We start from the raw sequence: 21,262 nt of genomic DNA, 5'->3' as shown, positions 1-21,262 counted from the left end.
CTCCCTCATGGCCTTGACTCATGAACTGGGAGGCAGGACCAGCCTGGAAGGGCAGGTGGGTGTCAGTGACAACCTGGCACTGCAGGAAGGGGCCACCACCCATGGGGTGGCACGGCCAAGTGGGGTGGCAGCAGTGGCCCATGGGGATCATCCTTGCACACATCCCACGACAGGGACTGTCCCACGCTGCCCAGCTGGCAGCCACCCCAAGCAGCTGCAAGTGCCAGCTGTTGAGCAAGATGTGGAAAATATAAAGGAAACAAAACAAAACAAAACAAAATGAAACCTCCCCACACCCCACCTCCCCCCAGCAGAATTGGCTACTTGTGAGCATTCCCGGAGCCGGCAGAGGGGGCCCGGCACCCGGCAAGCCTCCGGCAGACCCCTTCCCAGACCAGGGTGGGGTCTGACATCCGTGCCCTTAGACAAGGCTCACGAGTGCCTGCAAACATACCCCGGGCCAGGGGGCTGTGGGAGAGCAGATGCTCAAGCCGGAAGGGTCCAATAGCGGGTACAGTGGTGCTCTGCAGGCTCCGAGCGTGAAACCAGCTGCTCCCACCGCAGCTTGCTCAATCCCAGGCTCTCCCCTGCAGCCGGTGCCTCTGCTCACCGTGGGGTGCAGCCGCACTTTGCCACCACGCACTGTGGCCGGCAGCGCCGGTGCCCGGGGGCGCAGGGTGCCGGCGCAGCCCCGGGAGCTGGCGCGGCAGCGGCGGCGCTGCTGGCCCCGGAGCCTGGGGACACCGCGGGGACACGTGCTGCCCACGCGACACACGGTGGGCTCGAGGCTCGGCAGCTTCACGCCTCGCTGTGCAGGGCACCAGCCCCGCTCCCCCTGCACCCCAGTGCCGGGTGACCCCCCCGGAACCCAGCGCTGCAGTGATGTGCTGCGCGCCCCACGTTCCCAGCTGTGAGCATCGTGCTGCAGCACCCAGCACGGCGATGCCTGGCACCCACAGCAGTGATGCCCGGCTCCCTCCATGGCAATGCCAGCCCCCCCTGCCCTTCGCGGCAAGCAGGGTGCCCATCGCCCCGCGGTGCCAGCCCTCCCCAGTCCCGGCACTGGGGCCAAGCCCTACTCACGCTGGTTGCGGGCAGGCTGCAGGCTGATGCACTGTGTTTAGGGCTCTTGCAAGGCTGAGAGGAAGCAGCTCCAGGGCCTGCCTCTTAAAGGGAAAAACACGCCTTTCCCAACCCCCTGCTCGCAGCCCGGAGCTGGGGTGGGTGCCCCCGGCCCCCGCCTGCCCACCATGCCTGGGTGATGGCCTCACCGTGCGTCCTCACACTGCCCACATGGTGCCCACACACCTTCTCTGTGGTGTGCCAGCTGCCTGCACTACCCCCGACGTGGAAGGGGCAGCAGTGGGGACAAATGTTCTCTGTTGGGCCTAGTGGGATCCTGTGGTGTCCCAAGCAAAGCCCTGGTGAAGCCACATAGAGGTAAGACAATGCTTATACCACTGGTTTCAAGCACTGCCTGAATAAAACATCTCCTTAGGGGAAGAATACTCCAGATAGAAGGATCAAGACTGTTTTTGTGTTCTGACCTTAGCCTGAGAATTGTACAGGGGAGAAGGGGAATTACCATTTCCATCAGTAAACTTTATTTGATTCATTCCAATACTGGACATGCTAGCTGGGTTATAAGTAAATGCTTGAATTGTGAGAATAATTAGTATTGTAGTTCATAACATTTATGCTCTTATTGCAAAAAGTGTTAAAGTAATAACTTAGCTTTGTGGATGGGAATTATTAGTGCCTGTTGAATGAGAGGTACCTGAAGAATGTTAAGAGACCACAGTTAAAGGGTGTCCAAAGCAATTTGCCTGGAAATTAGTTAAGAGAAAGTGACAAGGAAATAGAGGGCAAGACCAGATTGGCCTCTGTATTTTGCCACGAAGAAGATCAAATACACCTGCTGTGGGTTGCAACCTCACAGGCATGGGAGGAGGGAGTATAAACCATACTGGACCTCTGTTATTCCTGCTTCTGGCACTCATTTGTTGTCTTTTCCCTTTCGGGATACCAACAAGATCGTGTCACAAATGCTACAGAAAGCATCACATGGAAAGAAACCAAAGTTCCTCTTTTATTACACTTACCTATGTCAACGGCCACTGTTATAATCCATCCAAATTAAGAACCTGTAGGCAAAACAGAGTAAATTATTGGATTACAAGAAACTTAGGAAAAAGTGGTAATAGATTTGGAATTGAATGTCCAAAAGGAAAGAGATGGATTTGAAGATTCGGTTCAAGATTTGGTAAAAAACAAATAATAAACGAAAAGGTAAAACCAGCACAGCAATTTAACTCTGTATTGACCCCAAATTATCTATTGAGTTGTATTACAAGTCCCCAAGCAGCTATAGAAATGATAGCAAATGGAACTGCCCAGCATTAGAGTTAATATCAAGTCAGCTAAGCCAAACAAAACCTGTAGTGTATCAGAATAGGTTGGCTTTAGACTATTTATTGGCCAACGAAGGGGGTGTTTATGGAACGTTTAATATATCAGATTGTTGAAAATTCATGACCACAGAAAAGTCATTCTAGAAAAAGCAAAAGAAATCAAAGAAGAAAAAAATATATATGCATATAATAACCCAGATACCGGTCCAAAAATTAGAAAACAATGTTAAACCCTAGCTGGTAGGGTAATGTATTAGAAGAAATTAAGATCTTTCATTTTATACGTTACAACTCTTTTTATATTTCTTCCTTGTGCCGGCGCTGGATCTCTCGGTGCCCGGCAGAGGGAAGGATACATGCGAGGCTCTGCAGTTTTCGCTTGCTGTGGTGCCGTGCACAGACACGGTGGCGGCGGAAGCGGCGTGCCAGGGCACAGGGATGCCGGCTGCGGCCGGACAGCGGCAGGCAGCGGCTCGGAACCGGGACCGGGCTGCACCAAAGCTGCGGCCGAAGCAGTGGGGGGGTGGCGGCGGGGCCGTGGGGATAGAACTGCGCATGCGTGCGGCTGATCCCGGAAGCGGCGCTGGGGTTGGATGAGTCGGCTGCGGAAACGGGAACGGAGCCGCGGCTGCGGTCATGGAAGGGATCGCCGGGACGCCCGTGCTTGCAGGATGCGGCGGAGCCGCGCCATCCAGCAGCTCTGAAGCGGGGGGGGCCGCGGGGGAGAAGGCGCGGCTCCGCCCCACGGGCAGCGGCGGAGCGGCGCCATCCAGCAGCTCTGAAGCGGGGGGGGGGGCTGCGGGGGAGAAGGCGCGGCTCCGCCCCACGGGCAGCGGCGGAGCGACGCCATCCAGCAGCTCTGAAGCGGGGGGGGCCGCGGGGGAGAAGGCGCGGCTCCGCCCCACGGGCAGCGGCGGAGCCGCGCCATCGCGCAGCTCTGAAGCGGGGGGGGCCGCGGGGGAGAAGGCGCGGCTCCGCCCCACGGGCAGCGGCGGAGCGGCGCCATCCAGCAGCTCTGAAGCGGGGGGGGGGGGGCTGCGGGGGAGAAGGCGCGGCTCCGCCCCACGGGCGGCGGCGGAGCGGCCCCTCGTCAACGGGAGATGATCGCGGGAGGCGGGAGGAGCGGCGTGGAGGCGGCGGGAGGCTGCTGCGGGGGGGGACGGCATGGCGGGCGGGGGGCTGGTCGGCGGCTCGACCGCGGCGTGCAGCCGCTGGGGGCTGGGGCGGCTGCCGGCCCGGCGGGCAGGGGCGGCGCTGACCGGAGCTGGGCTGGAGCGGCAGCAGGCACGGCAGAGGCTGCAGACACCGGTGTAGGCGCCGCGGCGCCGGCACGGGCGGGCTGGGCGGGGTGGGGCGCCCCGGTCCCAGCGCAAGCGGGGCTGTGCCGGGACCGGGGGATTGCGCTGAAACGCCGGCAGGGACAGGGGTAGCCGTGGGGGTTTGTCCCGCGGCGGGGCCCGTGGGCAGCTCGGGGTGTGCGGCGTGCGCTTGGAACGCCAGGGCGGGGGGAGGGCGGGCTCCCGCGGCAACGCGCACAGGTGGCGCTGGGGACGCAGCGCGGCCGCGCCAGGCGTGCTCGGCACTGCAGATCCGGGAGCCGCAGGGAACTGCAAAGACGCAGCAGCGACGGGACTTGAGCCGCCGCCGGCCCCGCTGTATCGGCAAAGGGGGCGAGGGGGACGTGGGGGGCGGCAGGAGCGGCCGCGCTGGCAGCGGCGGGGAAGCGGCGGACTGGGGGGCTGGGGCCACGGTGACGCTGATGGGCGGGCCCGTAGAGGCGGAACTGAGGGGCGGGGCCCGCCGTAGCCGGGACGGCAGGGACCGACGGCATGGCAAAGGCGGGGATGGTGGGAGTGGCTGGGGATGGGTGGCGGGACCGCGAGGGCGGCGGGCGGGGCGGCAGGGGGAGGAGGACTGCTGTTAACGGAGCTGTACGGTCCGACGGGGAGGTGGGGGGCGTGTCCCGTTGGAGACTCGCGGCGGCAAGGGGCGGACTCGCGGGAGGAGCGGGGGTCGGCGGGGCGGCTGCTGCCGGCATCCCCCTTGCAACAAACAGCTCAAGCAGCACCCTGCAAGCTGGGACCAGCTCCGCAGCAGCCATGGCCCAGCAGGAGATGCTATTAAAGCGCTTTAAAAACCTGTGCCCCGAAAGTCTCTGGTAAACACAGCTGAACGGTCAGCATTTGGGAAATTCATTAAAGTCCATTTTATAAGGGTTTTTTGACTCCTGTTGTGGTACTTTAACTTTACGACAGTCGCGCTTTATGGCACCTTTTACGACAGTCGCGCTTTACGGCACCTTTTACGACAGTTTTGCTTTACGGCCGCTTTTACGACAGTCGCGCTTTACGGCACCTTTTACGACAGTCGCGCTTTACGGCCGCTTTTACGACAGTCGCGCTTTACGGCACCTTTTACGACAGTCGCGCTTTACGGCCGCTTTTACGACAGTTTTGCTTTACGGCACCTTTTACGACAGTCGCGCTTTACGGCACCTTTTACGACAGTCGCGCTTTACGGCCGCTTTTACGACAGTCGCGCTTTACGGCACCTTTTACGACAGTCGCGCTTTACGGCCGCTTTTACGACAGTCGCGCTTTACGGCACCTTTTACGACAGTCGCGCTTTACGGCCGCTTTTACGACAGTCGCGCTTTACGGCCGCTTTTACGACAGTCGCGTTTTACGGCACCTTTTACGACAGTCGCGCTTTACGGCCGCTTTTACGACAGTCGCGCTTTACGGCACCTTTTACGACAGTCGCGCTTTACGGCCGCTTTTACGACAGTCGCGCTTTACGGCACCTTTTACGACAGTCGCGCTTTACGGCACCTTTTACGACAGTCGCGCTTTACGGCACCTTTTACGACAGTCGCGCTTTACGGCACCTTTTACGACAGTCGCGCTTTACGGCACCTTTTACGACAGTCGCGCTTTACGGCACCTTTTACGACAGTCGCGCTTTACGGCCGCTTTTACGACAGTCGCGCTTTACGGCACCTTTTACGACAGTCGCGCTTTACGGCACCTTTTACGACAGTCGCGCTTTACGGCCGCTTTTACGACAGTCGCGCTTTACGGCCGCTTTTACGACAGTCGCGCTTTACGGCACCTTTTACGACAGTCGCGCTTTACGGCCGCTTTTACGACAGTCGCGCTTTACGGCCGCTTTTACGACAGTCGCGCTTTACGGCACCTTTTACGACAGTCGCGCTTTACGGCCGCTTTTACGACAGTCGCGCTTTACGGCACCTTTTACGACAGTCGCGCTTTACGGCCGCTTTTACGACAGTCGCGCTTTACGGCACCTTTTACGACAGTCGCGCTTTACGGCACCTTTTACGACAGTTTTGCTTTACGGCACCTTTTACGACAGTCGCGCTTTACGGCCGCTTTTACGACAGTCGCGCTTTACGGCACCTTTTACGACAGTTTTGCTTTACGGCACCTTTTACGACAGTCGCGCTTTACGGCACCTTTTACGACAGTCGCGCTTTACGGCCGCTTTTACGACAGTCGCGCTTTACGGCAGTTTTGCGACAGTCGCGCTTTACGGCCGCTTTTACGACAGTCGCGCTTTACGGCACCTTTTACGACAGTCGCGCTTTACGGCACCTTTTACGACAGTCGCGCTTTACGGCCGCTTTTACGACAGTCGCGCTTTACGGCACCTTTTACGACAGTCGCGTTTTACGGCACCTTTTACGACAGTCGCGCTTTACGGCCGCTTTTACGACAGTCGCGCTTTACGGCACCTTTTACGACAGTCGCGCTTTACGGCCGCTTTTACGACAGTTTTGCTTTACGGCACCTTTTACGACAGTCGCGCTTTACGGCCGCTTTTACGACAGTCGCGCTTTACGGCACCTTTTACGACAGTCGCGCTTTACGGCACCTTTTACGACAGTCGCGCTTTACGGCACCTTTTACGACAGTCGCGCTTTACGGCCGCTTTTACGACAGTCGCGCTTTACGGCCGCTTTTACGACAGTCGCGCTTTACGGCACCTTTTACGACAGTCGCGCTTTACGGCCGCTTTTACGACAGTCGCGCTTTACGGCACCTTTTACGACAGTCGCGCTTTACGGCACCTTTTACGACAGTTTTGCTTTACGGCACCTTTTACGACAGTCGCGCTTTACGGCACCTTTTACGACAGTCGCGCTTTACGGCCGCTTTTACGACAGTCGCGCTTTACGGCCGCTTTTACGACAGTCGCGCTTTACGGCCGCTTTTACGACAGTCGCGCTTTACGGCCGCTTTTACGACAGTCGCGCTTTACGGCACCTTTTACGACAGTTTTGCTTTACGGCCGCTTTTACGACAGTCGCGCTTTACGGCCGCTTTTACGACAGTCGCGCTTTACGGCCGCTTTTACGACAATCGCGTTTTACGGCACCTTTTACGACAGTCGCGTTTTACGGCACCTTTTACGACAGTCGCGCTTTACGGCCGCTTTTACGACAGTCGCGCTTTACGGCCGCTTTTACGACAGTTTTGCTTTACGGCACCTTTTACGACAGTCGCGTTTTACGGCACCTTTTACGACAGTCGCGCTTTACGGCCGCTTTTACGACAGTCGCGCTTTACGGCACCTTTTACGACAGTCGCGCTTTACGGCACCTTTTACGACAGCCGCGCTTTACGGCACGACCTTTTACGGTCCTTTTACAGTACTTTGCAGCACTTTACGGTTTTTATTTTTTCATTTATTAATAATTTTTTTTAATTTTTCTTTTTTTATAGCTTTTTTTTAAATTTTTTTTCATTTCATTTTTATTTTTTTCTATTTTCTATTTTTAGAGCTTATATTTTTTAATTTTTTATATTTTTTAATTTTTTTAATTTTTATTTAATTTTTTAATAATTTTTTTTTAATTTTTCTCTTTTTAAAGCTTTTTATTTTATTTAATTTTTTTTATTAATTTTTATTTTTAATTTTTCTTTTTTTAAAGTTTTTTAGGTTTTTTTTTATTTTATTTTTTATTTAATTTTTTTTATTTTTTTCTATTTTCTATTTTTAGAGCTTTATATTTTTTAATTTTTTTTAATTGTTATTTAATTTTTTAATTTTTTTTTTAATTTTTCTATTTTTAAAGCTTTTTATTTTATTTAATTTTTTTTATTAATTTTTATTTTTAATTTTTCTTTTTTTAAAGTTTTTAGGTTTTTTTTTAATTTTATTTTTTATTTAATTTTTTTTATTTTTTCTATTTTCAAAGGTTTGGTTTTTTTTTTTTTTAATTTTTATTTTTACTTTTTCTATTTCTAAAGTTTTTTATTTTATTTTTTAATTTTTTTTATTTTTAATTTTTCTATTTTTAAAGCTTTTTATTTATTTTTTTAAATATTTTTTAATTTTCATTTTTAATTTTTCTTTTATTAATTCTTTTTAGTTTATTTTTTAAATTTTATTTTTTATTTAAATTTTTTTAGTTTTTCTATTTTTAAAGTTTTTTAATTTTTTTTTAATTTTTTTATTTTTAATTTTTCTATTTTTAAAGCTTTTTATTTTATTTTTTAATTTTATTCATTAATTTTTATTTTTAATTTTTCTTTTTTTAAAGCATTTTATTTTTTTAATTTTAATTTATATTTAATTTTTATTTGTTATTTTATTTCCATTTTTCTATTTTCTATTTTTAAAGCTTTTTATTTTATGTTTTTAATTTTATTTAATTTTTTTTCTATTTTCCATTTTTAAAGCGTTTTATTTTTTTAATTTTATTTTTTATTTAATTTTTATTTTATTTTTTAATTTTACTTTTTATTTCATTTTTATTAATAATTTTTCTATTTTTAAAGCTTTTTATTTTATTTTTTTTAGTTTTGTTTTTTATTTAATTTTTATTTTTAATTTTTCTTTTTTAAAGCTTTTTATTCTATTTTTTTAATTTTATTTTTTATTAAATTTTTATTTTTAATTTTTCTATTTTTAAAGCTTGTTATTTTTTTAATTTTTTTATTATTTAATTTTTTTATTTTCTACTTTTAAAACTTCTTATTTTTTTAATTTTATTTTATTTATTTTTTATTTTTAATTTCTCTATTTTTAAAGCTTTTTTTTACTTATTATTTAATTTTCATTTCTAATTTTTCTATTTTTAAAGCATTTTATTTTATGTTTTCAATTTCATTTTTTATTTAATTTTTATTTTTAATTTTTCTATTTTTAAATCTTTTTTTATTTAATTTTATTTTTAATTTTTTAATTTTTCAAGCTTTTTATTTTATTTTTTTAATTTTATTTTTTATTTATTTTTTATTTTTAATTTTTTTTATTTTAAAACTTATTTAATTTTATTTTTCATTTAATTTTTTTTACTTTCTCTATTTTTAAAGCATTTTATTTTATTTTTTTAATTTTATTTTTAATTAATATTTTATTTTTCTATTTTCTATTTTTAAAGCTTTTTTTTAATTTTTATTTTTAATTTTTCTATTTTTAAGGCTTTTTATTTTACTTTTTAATTTTTTTTAATTTTTCTATTTTTAAAGCTTTTTATTTTATTTTTTAGTTTTATTTTTTATTTAATTTTTATTTTTAATTTTTCTATTTTTGAAGCTTTTTATTGTATTTTTTAATTTTTTTGTTTAATTTTCATTTTTAATTTTTCTATTTTTAACGCTATTTATTTTTTAATTTTATTTTTCATTTAATTTTTATTTTTCTATTTTCTATTTTTAAAGCTTTTTATTTTTTTAATTTTTTTTTAATCTTTCTTATTTTAAATCTTATCTTATTTTTTCATTTTATTTATTATTTAATTTTTATTTTTTATTTTTCTATTTTTAAAGCTTTTTTTTTTATTTTTTAGTTTTATTTTTTATTTAATTTTTATTTTTAATTTTTCTATTTTTGAAGCTTTTTATTGTATTTTTTAATTTTTTTGTTTAATTTTCATTTTTCTACTTTCTATTTTTAACGCTATTTACTTTTTTTCTTAATTTTATTTTTCATTTAATTTTTATTTTTCTATTTTCTATTTTTAAAGCTTTTTATTTTTTTAATTTTATTTATTTTTTTAATCTTTCTTATTTTAAATCTTATCTTATTTTTTCATTTTATTATTTAATTTTTATTTTTAATTTTTCTATTTTTAAAGCTTTTTATTTTTTTAATTTTTTTTTAATCTTTCTTATTTTAAATCTTATCTTATTTTTTCATTTTATTTATTATTTAATTTTTATTTTTAATTTTTCTATTTTTAAAGCTTTTTATTTTTTTAATTTAATTGTTATTTTTAATTTTAAAAGCTTTTTACTTTATGTTTTTTAATTTTATTTTTTATTTAATTTTTTTTTTTATTTTTAAAGCTTTTTATTCTATTTTTTATTTTTATTTTTTATTTTATTTTTATTTTTAATTTTTCTATTTTTAAGGCTTTTTGTTCTATTATTTTAATTTTATTTTTTATTTAATTTTTATTTTTAATCTCTATTTTTAAAACTTTTTATTTTTTTTTTAGTTTTGTTTTTTATTTAATTTTTATTTTTAATTTTTCTATTTTTAAAGCTTTTTATTTTTTTAATTTAATTGTTATTTTTAATTTTAAAAGCTTTTTACTTTATGTTTTTTAATTTTATTTTTTATTTAATTTTTATTTTTATTTTTTTTATTTTTAAAGCTTTTTATTCTATTTTTTATTTTTATTTTTTATTTTATTTTTATTTTTAATTTTTCTATTTTTAAGGCTTTTTATTCTATTTTTTTAATTTTATTTTTTATTTAATTTTTATTTTTAATCTCTATTTTTAAAACTTTTTTTTTTTTTTAGTTTTGTTTTTTATTTAATTTTTATTTTTAATTTTTTATTTTTAAAACTTTTTATTCTATTTTTTTAATTTTATTTTTTATTTAATTTTTATTTTTAATTTTTCTATTTTCTCCTTCAGTTTTGGGATCCAGTGCTGATTGCAACCAGGTCTGGTGAGAGAAGTGATCATAAATACACCACATTTCTGTGTGGCTCCTGAAAATATAAGAGCGGGCGTGGCCCAAGGCAGGTGTTGGGGTCAGATCCTGTCTGCTCTGCACGGAGTTTTTGGTCCCTGGGAACCTCTCGTGTGGGGCAGGAGTTCATGTTGCAGCATCTCCTGCTGGGCTTCACTCCCACATCCTCCAGTAATGGTAGCTGAGGGTTATCTGGCTGCACTGGCCAAAGATTCTCTGCTCAGACACCTTCTCCTTCAATTCTTTCAGGTCCCATCAGCTTTCATAGCCTTGTATATTTTTAAATCCTTTGACATTTGAAACACTGTTGCCCTGCAAGGCCTTCTGCTAAATGCCAGCTTCTCAGAAGGCCCAAGGGGACAGGGTTGGCCAAGAGTGGAGCTGTTCTGGGTTTGTTGGTGGTGCCTTGTAGTGAACAGTGTGTTCAGAGCTGCTCTGCTGGTTCTGCCTATCACTTTGACAGGGAAGGAGTGTGCTGGGGTATGATAAATCACTGAATTGTCACTTCTAAATGCTGCTTGCAATGAAAACATTGTGTATAAAACCTCCTAAATGGTGTTAAATTTCTCTGCTATATTTCTTCCCTCCCACCCCACCACTGCTGCTCTGATTCCTTAGTAGCTCAGTCTTTCTTTGTGTTTTGTTTGACATTTATGCCCACTTTCCCCAAAGCTCTGGGGGTTCTTTTTAAAATATTATATTGATTTTTTTTCTTGGTTTAAAAAAAAACCTGAAATACATACACACACACACAAGAAGCAGGTCTCCATGGCCCAGCCCTGAGTGGTGAAGGAAGAGCAACAGGAAGGGTGGTTTGTGGTGCTGGAGAAAGTCTCTGCAAGGCTTAAAGGAGCATCCCATTTCCACAGATGACTTTTTTTTTTTTAATGGGTTATGTTGCTGGGAAGATCTGGAAAGAGTGCAAGTCCCTCATTCCAGTTTGGATGTCTTGTTTAAAGAAATGTGTTCTTTCAGCTCTTGGAGAGCATAGTTTTGGATTCATCCTCGCATCCTCCAGTCTTGGTGGCTCTGTTATTTTTTTATTTCCCTTTCTCTGCCCTTTTCCCTGCCCTCACTCCCCTGATGGCTGCAGGAGATGTGATTCAGGCACTCATCACTGCTCTGTAGCTGCTTTACAGAGCTAAAACTGACTGGGTCTTTCACCCTCCTCTCATAGCAGTGGTGCAGAGTGAGGCACATGGCAGGGCAGGGGTTTTAGCTGTTGTTTTATCTTCTGGTTTGATGTTTAACACATGAGGCAGAAGAACCCCAAGCCCCTGCTCACCATGTCAGGCTAGGCTGCAGGGGAGCACATTGACAGCAACACAGTGGCTGCACCGCAACCACAATCAATCTGACAGAAAAAGGGTTTAAGGCTTCTAACAGTGCCACGGTGACTGAGCTGAGCCCAACCTGGGTCTAGCTTAATCCCTGATCTGTGTAAAGCCCTCTTCTGTGCTTTCCTGAGGCTGGGACAGCTGGAGAGGTTGCTCTGCATGAGCACAGGATGGCAGCTGTGGGCTGAAACTTGCTGAGCTGCCTCCCCAATACGTGATGGGGTTGTGAGGGATTTAAAAGAAAAAACATTACAATGTCTTTGTCAGTATTCCATGCTCACTTAAGCTGGCTGTTGGTGATTTGTAGTATTTTTTAAAATAAAAACCAAATGCTTTCCCTTTATAAGTAAATATGCTATGAAGAGGGCTTCAAAGGAAAGATGGTTACTATCCACCTGTTGCTTAATTCATTGGTTGATGGTCCATATACTGCATTTTTTAATGTTACTGATACCTGACACAGACCATTCCCAAGCTGTTTCATAATTATTCATCAGCCATCTGCATCAGCATCATCTGCATGACCAGTGATGGCCAAAAAGCAGGAAGGAGAGAAAGGGGTTAAGCTGTAGGCAGGGAAGGGAAGGCAGAAACCAAGCAGCAAACAATTGGCACCTGGGCTCCATTGAAGACTAAAAGTGGGGGAAAATGGCTTAATTGAAAAATCTGCCTATTGTGTGTGTAGTCTCCAAGGGGAAACAAACAAACCTATTCAAAGGAAGGGAAAAAAAGACAAAGAATTAAAAAATCCTTGTGCTGTTGTGCAGAATTGGGGGGTTTAACTCTTCCCAGTCTCAGGCAGAAATATTTTTATAACCAAACCACCTCCCTTTTTAAAGCATTTAGTTGGATTGAGTAATTTCTTAAGTCCTCCATCATCAGGACCAGTTTGGGTTTGGCAGCTCAAACACCAAAGCTCTTGGCAAGGCCAGGACGAGTTCAGTGGTTCTCCCTGTGCTGAAAGAGAGGAGAAAAGGGAAGTTAAGCTCACTGCAGAATCAAAGACTCCTGCGTTTAATCTTTTGGCTTGGATTGCTCACCATGGAGTTTTAGCCATAAAAAAGTGCTCTTTCCCAGTGCTTTTATTCCAGACATTCCAAGAAAGCTCATTTTTCTTCTAGCATTCTTTCCCTAATTTTAGCAGAACCATTCTCATCCCAGACCCCACTCATCAGTTGTTCAATCCTTTGGCACTGGATCTGGACAAAGGAAGGGACACATCTGGGTCACAGGAAAGCACAGAGAGAAACCCTCCAAAACTGGACAGAGAAAAATGAAATGCAGGAAGACTTACCTGGAGCTGGATGCTCTTTGCACTGGGCTTCCTTTAAAGGAATGGATTTGCTGCTAAACACATCTCAGGCTCAGATGTGACCAGGAGAAAGTGGGATGGAGATGAGGAGTCAGACAGGGAATAGCCAGGGAGATGCAGGGCCCAGGAACATCAAGGATGGAGAAGAGAAGGAACAGGGATTGTTCTCCTTGTTTAGATCCATCAGTGCTGGGAGCTTGGGAAGCACATGAGGGTACCAGAGGGATGCTGGGCAGGAGCAGGAGAACTCCAGCATAAGGGCAAGCTGCTCCCACTCCAGGGCTGGGCCAGGGAAGAAGGGGAATTATTTCTCTCCCCTTTCCAGTGGGATGCAGGTGCCACCCCGTGCAGAGACAGGAAAACTGCCTTGCAATCAAGTACAAAACCTACCTGGCAAGCCCAGGATGCCAGCAGCCATTTCTCCTGGATTTCCTCTGCGCAATCTTTGGTACTAGCAGACGCCACTCCCGGCCGAGCCGCCTTCTTTGTTGCGGTACCCTTAAGCACCCCCCGCTCCTCACACAGGCATTTCTCTTGCCGGCTGCCTCTACCCGGTCCCGACGCCGATCCCGCGCTCTCAGCGCCATTTTCTGCTGCTTTTCCCGGCGGCAGAAAACGGTTGGCGGGGTCAGCGGCACCGGAGCCCGGGGAACCGCGGCAGGGAGCGGCGGCGACGCCTCTGCTGGAGTCCTGCAGAGTGCGGCCGGAGCCCGACCCGGCTCACGCAGGCTCCCGGTACGCGGGCGCTTCGCCATCTTGAAACGGGAGCTCCGTCCCCCCCGCGCCTCCGCCGCCCGCCCAAAGCGGCCCCGCCGCTGTCGTTCTTCCCAGGCACCGCCCCGCACGGCGGCCCCTCAAGCCCGGCCGCGCCCCTTTGCCGTCCCCACTGCGCTTCACCGCTCCCCTCTGTGCACAGCGCCGCTCTGTGCACACAAGGTGGCAGCACCGCCCCCCTGCCCGGCCCGGGCCGGACGCGCTACGGGGCAGGCAGGGAACGGAGGCCGAAGCTGCAGGAGAGCCGTTTGTATTTATTCCCTTCGGCCCCAGCAGCTGTTCCTACGGCTTAAGGGCACTTGATTGGTTCATTCCTAGGTAAAAACGTTATAACACTGGTTTCAAAATGACTACGCATCTCTAGTCAGAGTTTCCAACATTCCTGTATACAATAGAATGGATAGATTCTTTCCAAATCGTTCTTTCCAGATGGTTTTAGAGATAAATTCCAATTCTTTGCCAATACCTATAAAAACGAAAAACTTGACAGGTTTTGGTGTTCTACACCTACCCCTCCGTGTGAATTTTCTGGCAGCTTTTAGTCCCTCCACAGTAAACCTTTCTCTTGTGTTGGGACAGAGATGGGGACACAGCCATGTCACTCCAGGGCTTTCTCCACCATTTTATTAGAAGATGTCCAGAAAAACACATCTTTTCATAGCCAATGCTCAGAGAAGAAGGCACCAGACTTCAAATGGAGTTCAGGCAAGGGGCACATAGAGATAAGGCACTTGTGCTCCAGCAGGGACAGGCACAACGGCATCCTTCAGCAGGACATGGATGGGGCTGGAAGAGGGGCCAGGATGCAATGGAGATACCTGCTCTTTGCCCTGGTCAAATCCAGCCTTGCCTCTCTCCCTCATGGCCTTGACTCATGAACTGGGAGGCAGGACCAGCCTGGAAGGGCAGGTGGGTGTCAGTGACAACCTGGCACTGCAGGAAGGGGCCACCACCCATGGGGTGGCACAGCCAAGTGGGGTGGCAGCAGTGGCCCATGGGGATCATCCTTGCACACATCCCACGACAGGGACTGTCCCACGCTGCCCAGCTGGCAGCCACCCCAAGCAGCTGCAAGTGCCAGCTGCTGAGCAAGATGTGGAAAATATAAAGAAAACAAAACAAAACAAAATAAAAAGAAACCTCCCCCCACCCCACCTCCCCCCAGTCACCCCCAGAACAGCCCTTGGAAATGCCCAACACTGGGCGCTGGCAGGATGGAAACGTCCTTCATCCAAGAAGGATCCCTCCCGGCTCCTTATCTCTCTCTGTAGCAGAAGACTCCAAACCTGCCCTTTCTGGGGAAGCCGAAGCTGCGCACACCAGGCTCCGCAGGGCCGCAGTTGGCCCGGGGTGTGACAATGGGGTAGCGGACACTGCCATCTGCCAGCCAGCCGGCATTGCAGCGGTCCAGCCCCGCCAACTTCCAGGCGGAGTAGAGCTGCCCCACCCGGGCGATCTCGGCCCCTGCATCCTGGCAGCTCTGCTTGGCCTCCTCCAGCGTCATCCCAGCCGGGCGGTCCAGGTAGAAAACCTCTCCTAGGAGGGAGAGCGGAGCGTGAGAGGGGAGCATCATCCCGAGCATCCCCATCTGGAATGCCTGCAACAACCCCACCCAGGCCCTAACAGGGAGGGACACACAGCACCTTCCGAGCATCCCAGCCCCACCCCTGGCCCAGAACGCACCTTTGAGGGCGGAGGAGAAGCAGAAGGCATCGAAGCGGTGCAGGTGGCGGTGCCGCGGGCCGTAGCTGCGGATGCCCGGGGCGAGGTGCACGCCCCCGCAGGGCTTGCGGGGCAGGCGGATGGGGTACTGCACCGTGCCATCGGCCAGCCAGCCCGCGTTGCACCAGTCCAGCCCCTCGCTCCACGCCTGGAAGAGCTGGTTAAAGTTGGCAAGGATGGCACCTTGGTCCTGGCACGCTTGCTCGGCTTCGTGGAAATTGAGCCTGTACTGCCCACGGGGAGGCTGGTAGGGGAACACGATGCCTGGAGGCAGATGGGACACTCAGCTGGCTCCGCGGGCAGCCCACCCAACCCGAGCCCAGCCCCAGCAGGAGCCACAGGGGTCCCCGAGACACGTCAAATTCAGGCTCTGGGACAGGGACCACCTCCGTGTGGCGGAGACAAGGCTCAGGCATGCAGGGATGGGACCGCTCTGGACATGCAGGCGCCAGCAGCGAGTTGCCAGCGACATCTGGTGGCACAGGGACACACGGGCTCGGTCCTGGGGACACAAGGACCCCCTCACGGGGACAGCACCTGCATATACAGGGATGCACAGACTATAATGGGGATGCAGGGACCACCACCACGGTCCTGGGAACGCACAGACAGTGGTCCCAGGGAGGCATGGACCACCCCTGTGGGGATGGAGAGATCATTGTCATGGAGATGCACAGGCTTCAGGAACAGGCATACAAGGGGGAGCATCCCCATGATCCCAGGGGGCACATGGACCACCAGCACGGGGATGCCGTGGGGATGGATGGACAACAGAACCAGGGGCATCACCACTTTGGACACAGTCACAAGGACTGGTAGGGACGAGTCACTGTGGGACGCAGGGCCAGGGACCAAGGGGGTGGGGCAGGGACAAGAAAGGGGACATTTCCACAGCTCTGAGCTCCAAAGCAATGTCAGGGCTGAGTCAGGTCCCTCATGACAAATGAGCAAGAGAGGCTGGAGCAGTCACCAAGGATCAGTACAAGATGCATTGGGATATCCAGAGCTGGGAGGGGAGGGGACAGCTCCATGTAATGCAGCACAGTGGGAAAATGGGTGGGAAAAGGCAGGAACTGCTGCAGCCGTGGGGTCACTCCCAACTCTGACTCCAACAGCACCCTTGGTGTCCCAGCTGAGCAGACAGCTCTGGGCTCACTCACTCCTGAAGCCAGAGCCACACAGCCCCAAGCCAAAAGCATCCCAGCCCTTTTCTGCCATGATCAAGCTCCCCAGCCCCCTGCCTTGCTGCATCCCCAAAGGAGAAGGTACCACAGGAAGGCCAGGCTGACTGGCTTGGCACAGAGGGTGGTGTGATCCCCAGCATGCCCCCACCTTGCAGCCGGAGGTCCACAACATCGCTCTCATCCTCCAGCCCATCGATGACCTCGCAGCGGAATTTGCCATCGTCCTTCAAGCGCACGTCACTGATGACCAGCGAGGCCTCGTGCCAGCTGGCCTCACCGGCCTGGCGCATGTGGGCACGGCCCTTGAAGTCCCCAAAGGCCACGTAGGTCTTGCCAATGGCCACCATCACATCCTGCTCTTTGGTGTAGTCGTCCCGCAGCTTGGACCACTTGATGCGGATTTTGCGCTTAGGTCCCAGGTCAGGCTCGTAGCGGTAGCGGCAGGGCAGGGTGACGTTGGCACCATTGTAACTGTAGACAGGGTCTCTGGAGGCTTCCACCACTAGCCTGGATCCACTAAAATAATCCACTGGGGGGAAGAAGGAAGGTGTGATATGCATGCCAGGATCCAGGGCTGGGCATCCCCAAATCTTCCCTCCAGCCACCACCTCTTCTACCATGAGCATCCCCCAAGTATCCCTGAAGCATTCCCACCTGCTCCTCTGGGCCCCACATCCCACCAAGTGATGGGTTTCCACCCCACCCAGGGGCAGGGGGCACTTCAGCCTCCTGTGACAACCTGCCAGCCCCCATTGTCCCCCATATACCTTTGTCCTGCTCGTCGCTATTGTCATTCATGATGTGGTTGTAGTAGAAGCCGTTGTGGAAGGGGTGGTAGGAGCCACTGGCCAGGTGCAGCAGGGTGGCCTTCAGGAGCAGTGGGAGCAGCAGCATGGCTGGGAAGCAAACCCGGGCTGCAGAGGGGAAAGGACTGCTGTGACACCCCCAAATAAACAGGAGAAAGGCAGCACTGCCTGGCAGTGATGCTAACCATACCAGGGGTGCAAGGAGAGGGTGGCAAGAGCCAGCAGAGCAGCTTGCCTGCCCGCAGGGGAGAGTGCAGGCAACCTGAGCCGTGCCCCCAGACCCGCCTTCCTCCCAGTCCCTTCCATCCTCATCCTCCCACCTGGCCCACACTGCACACCTCCACATTCCCTGCCCATTGTGGGGGTGCCCATTGAGGGGAGCACCTGGCCCCAGAACAAGTCGGGGATGGGGCAGCTGGAGGAATGGGATCCCAGGGTGTCCTTTGGACAGGGAGCACTGGGAAAAGGTCACGTAGGGGTGCAGGGGGAGAGAAGTGGCTGAGCCCCACTGTAAAGCAGCCAGCTCGGTTTACAGAGGCAGCCGAGCGTGCAGCCCGACCAAGGAGTGGGGGAGAGAGCTCGGGCTGCCTCCACTGCCCCAGCTCAGGACAAAGCCCAGCAGGACTCACTGTCCTGGCCAAGGACCCCCTGTTCCAACCCAGGGCTGCCCCTCTGCATCATAGACATGCCTGGCACCGACCCATGCGACACATTTGGCTGCCAAAGCACGTCCCATGGGTGGGGGGCAGCCTGGCTACACCACGACACCAGAAATGTGCACTGTCCCGAGCTCTGGGCGCCAGGACACTCAAGAGTGCCCTGCCCGGGGCTCACCCGAGGTGCTACCAGCAGAATTGGCTACTTGTGAGCATTCCCGGAGCCGGCAGAGGGGGCCCGGCACCCGGCAAGCCTCCGGCAGACCCCTTCCCAGACCAGGGTGGGGTCTGACATCCGTGCCCTTAGACAAGGCTCACGAGTGCCTGCAAACATACCCCGGGCCAGGGGGCCGTGGGAGAGCAGATGCTCAAGCCGGAAGGGTCCAATACCGGGTACAGTGGTGCTCTGCAGGCTCCGAGCGTGAAACCAGCTGCTCCCACCGCAGCTTGCTCAATCCCAGGCTCTCCCCTGCAGCCGGTGCCTCTGCTCACCGTGGGGTGCAGCCGCACTTTGCCACCACGCACTGTGGCCGGCAGCGCCGGTGCCCGGGGGCGCAGGGTGCCGGCGCAGCCCCGGGAGCTGGCGCGGCAGCGGCGGCGCTGCTGGCCCCGGAGCCTGGGGACACCGCGGGGACACGTGCTGCCCACGCGACACACGGTGGGCTCGAGGCTCGGCAGCTTCACGCCTCGCTGTGCAGGGCACCAGCCCCGCTCCCCCTGCACCCCAGTGCCGGGTGACCCCCCCGGAACCCAGCGCTGCAGTGATGTGCAGCGCGCCCCACGTTCCCAGCTGTGAGCATCGTGCTGCAGCACCCAGCACGGCGATGCCTGGCACCCACAGCAGTGATGCCCGGCTCCCTCCATGGCAATGCCAGCCCCCCCTGCCCTTCGCGGCAAGCAGGGTGCCCATCGCCCCGCGGTGCCAGCCCTCCCCAGTCCCGGCACTGGGGCCAAGCCCTACTCACGCTGGTTGCGGGCAGGCTGCGGGCAGGCGTGCAGGCAGGCTGCAGGCTGATGCACTGTGTTTAGGGCTCTTGCAAGGCTGAGAGGAAGCAGCTCCAGGGCCTGCCTCTTAAAGGGAAACACACGCCTTTCCCAACCCCCTGCTCGCAGCCCGGAGCTGGGGTGGGTGCCCCCGGCCCCCGCCTGCCCACCATGCCTGGGTGATGGCCTCACCGTGCGTCCTCACACTGCCCACATGGTGCCCACACACCTTCTCTGTGGTGTGCCAGCTGCCTGCACTACCCCCGACGTGGAAGGGGCAGCAATGGGGACAAATGTTCTCTGTTGGGGCTAGTGGGATCCTGTGGTGTCCCAAGCAAAGCCCCGGTGAAGCCACAGTGCCAGGGAAGAAGAGACATCCCTTGTCCCACATCCCACTGGAGGGGACTGACCACAGTCTCCAGACAAAGGAGGTGTCCCACACACATGTGGCAGGAGCAGGCACAAGCAGCTCAGGACAGGTGGGCTGTGGCACGGAGTGATCTGTGCTCAGTGCCTGCCTGCTCTGGAATTCAGGAGAGACAGCTGAGCTGCGGGGTTCAGCCTCTTCAGGGTCTGCTTGATGCTGTGGGGACAAAGCAGAGGTACAGAAACCAGGGCAAAAACTCTGGGGTGCCCAGTAGCGCCCATCTGTGGGGGTATCATCCCTAAACTTGGGCGATGCCCTCCATGCCAGCTCCCACTGGCACACAGGCAGGCAGGCAGATAGGAGGATGGAGTCCTCAGGAAGGGCAGCACGGCGGCCGCACCGCCAGGGGATGCCGGTCAGGGGATAGACAGAAGGGACAAACAGAGGAACCACGATGCAGCGTGTGCCCTGACCCATCGACCCGCTGTCCCAGTCCAGCGAGCCGCTTCACCCCCCACTTTGTTGTTTTACGGCGAGGAAATGAGGCGCGGGGCCCCCGGTCCAGCTCTTGCCGCCGTGCAGGATGGCTTCAAGCCGGAAAGAAAACAACCCGTGTAAAAACAAACGGCCCGAGGCTGGCTGCGGGGCGAAGGGGGCCGGGAGCCCAGCCCGGAGCGCTCGGGGAGCGATGCTGCCTGCCCGCCGCCGCCACGCTGATAGCGAGCAGCCAGCAAGGAAACGGCGTTATCTGCCGCCAGCGCCGGCACCACAGCTGCCCCGTGGGAAGCCCCCACCAGAGGTGGCTGCGGGACCCAGAGTCTGCAGGCACTGCTTTTCCTTGTTCTCTTTTTCCCGGGGTCTGCAGGCACTGCTCTTCCTTGTTCTCCTTTTTCCCTGCACACCCCCAGCCCTGCCAGCGCTCCCTGACCAGGGATGGCTGCGGGACCCAGAGTCTGCAGGCACTGCTTTTCCTTGTTCTCTTTTTCCCGGGGTCTGCAGGCACTGCTCTTCCTTGTTCTCCTTTTTCCCTGCACACCCCTAGCCCTGCCAGCCCTGCCCGACCAGGGATGGCTGCGGGACCCAGGGTCTGGGGGTTCTTCCTTGTTTTCTTTGTGCCTGCACACCCCCAGCCCTGCCAGCGCTCCCTGACCAGGGATGGCTGCGGGATCCAGGGTCTGGAGGCACTGCTTTTCCTTGTTCTCTTTTTCCCGGGGTCTGGAGGCACTGCTCTTCCTTGTTCTCCTTTTTCCCTGCACACCCCTGGCCCTGGCAGCCCTGGCCGAGGCGGGACGCGGCGGAGCCGGGCTGCCCCGGCCGCGGGAGTGTGACGGCCGGGCGCGCCGCCTGCTCACCTGCCCGGAGCAGCCTGACCCGCAGCCCGCAATGCAGGCACAATTACACCTTCCGGCATGGGGCCACTGCACTGCCTGCATCCTGGCCGAGGGTCGCTGCTAACCCCCAGACCTGCCGCTTGGCCGGAGGAGGTGGTGGGATGGTGTCCCAGCTGCATCCTGGCTGTCAGTGCCCCGCTGTAGCTGCTTGCCCAAGTTGTTCTAGTGATCCAGCAGTTGGGATGGTTCCCTCCACCCTCGGGCTGTGCAGGAAACAGACAGCCCTGTTGGGGCACGCTGCTCCCTGGCATGGCTGTCCCATTGTTCCAGAACCGAGGAACAAGCCCCACAGTGTCCTGCACTGCCTGCACCACAGCACCTGCCAGCAGCCTGAGCAGGGGAGCAGCAGCAGAGAAGGGGACAGG

At 50.6% G+C, this 21,262-nt stretch overlaps 1 protein-coding gene and 1 long non-coding RNA gene across 3 annotated transcripts; both read right to left on the bottom strand.

Annotated features, from left to right (window-relative positions):
• Nucleotides 1-11,234: 11,234 nt before the first annotated feature.
• Nucleotides 11,235-13,815, bottom strand: LOC118690949 (uncharacterized). Of its 2 annotated transcripts, none has more exons than XR_004980925.2 (2): nt 13,404-13,815; nt 11,235-12,658 (listed from the first exon to the last, which is right to left on the bottom strand). It is a non-coding gene; the product is annotated as an uncharacterized LOC118690949 (long non-coding RNA). The 2 variants fall into 2 exon arrangements; XR_004980924.2 differs by lacking the exon at nt 13,404-13,815 and adding an exon at nt 12,742-13,395.
• Nucleotides 13,816-14,963: 1,148 nt separating this feature from the next.
• Nucleotides 14,964-19,465, bottom strand: HAPLN3 (hyaluronan and proteoglycan link protein 3). Its single transcript, XM_036389685.1, has 5 exons — nt 19,121-19,465; nt 17,461-17,607; nt 16,842-17,222; nt 15,471-15,773; nt 14,964-15,323 (listed from the first exon to the last, which is right to left on the bottom strand). Exons 2-5 carry the CDS (start codon nt 17,585-17,587, stop codon nt 15,043-15,045), a joined length of 1,092 nt encoding a protein of 363 aa, XP_036245578.1. The 5' UTR covers nt 17,588-17,607; nt 19,121-19,465; the 3' UTR covers nt 14,964-15,042.
• Nucleotides 19,466-21,262: the final 1,797 nt, after the last annotated feature.

Source organism: Molothrus ater, chromosome 13 (genome assembly GCF_012460135.2).
Source record: "Molothrus ater isolate BHLD 08-10-18 breed brown headed cowbird chromosome 13, BPBGC_Mater_1.1, whole genome shotgun sequence".
NCBI classification, from domain to species: domain Eukaryota; kingdom Metazoa; phylum Chordata; class Aves; order Passeriformes; family Icteridae; genus Molothrus; species Molothrus ater.
Note: the sequence above shows the minus strand (reverse complement) of the source record. Positions and strands in the feature narration are given on the sequence as shown.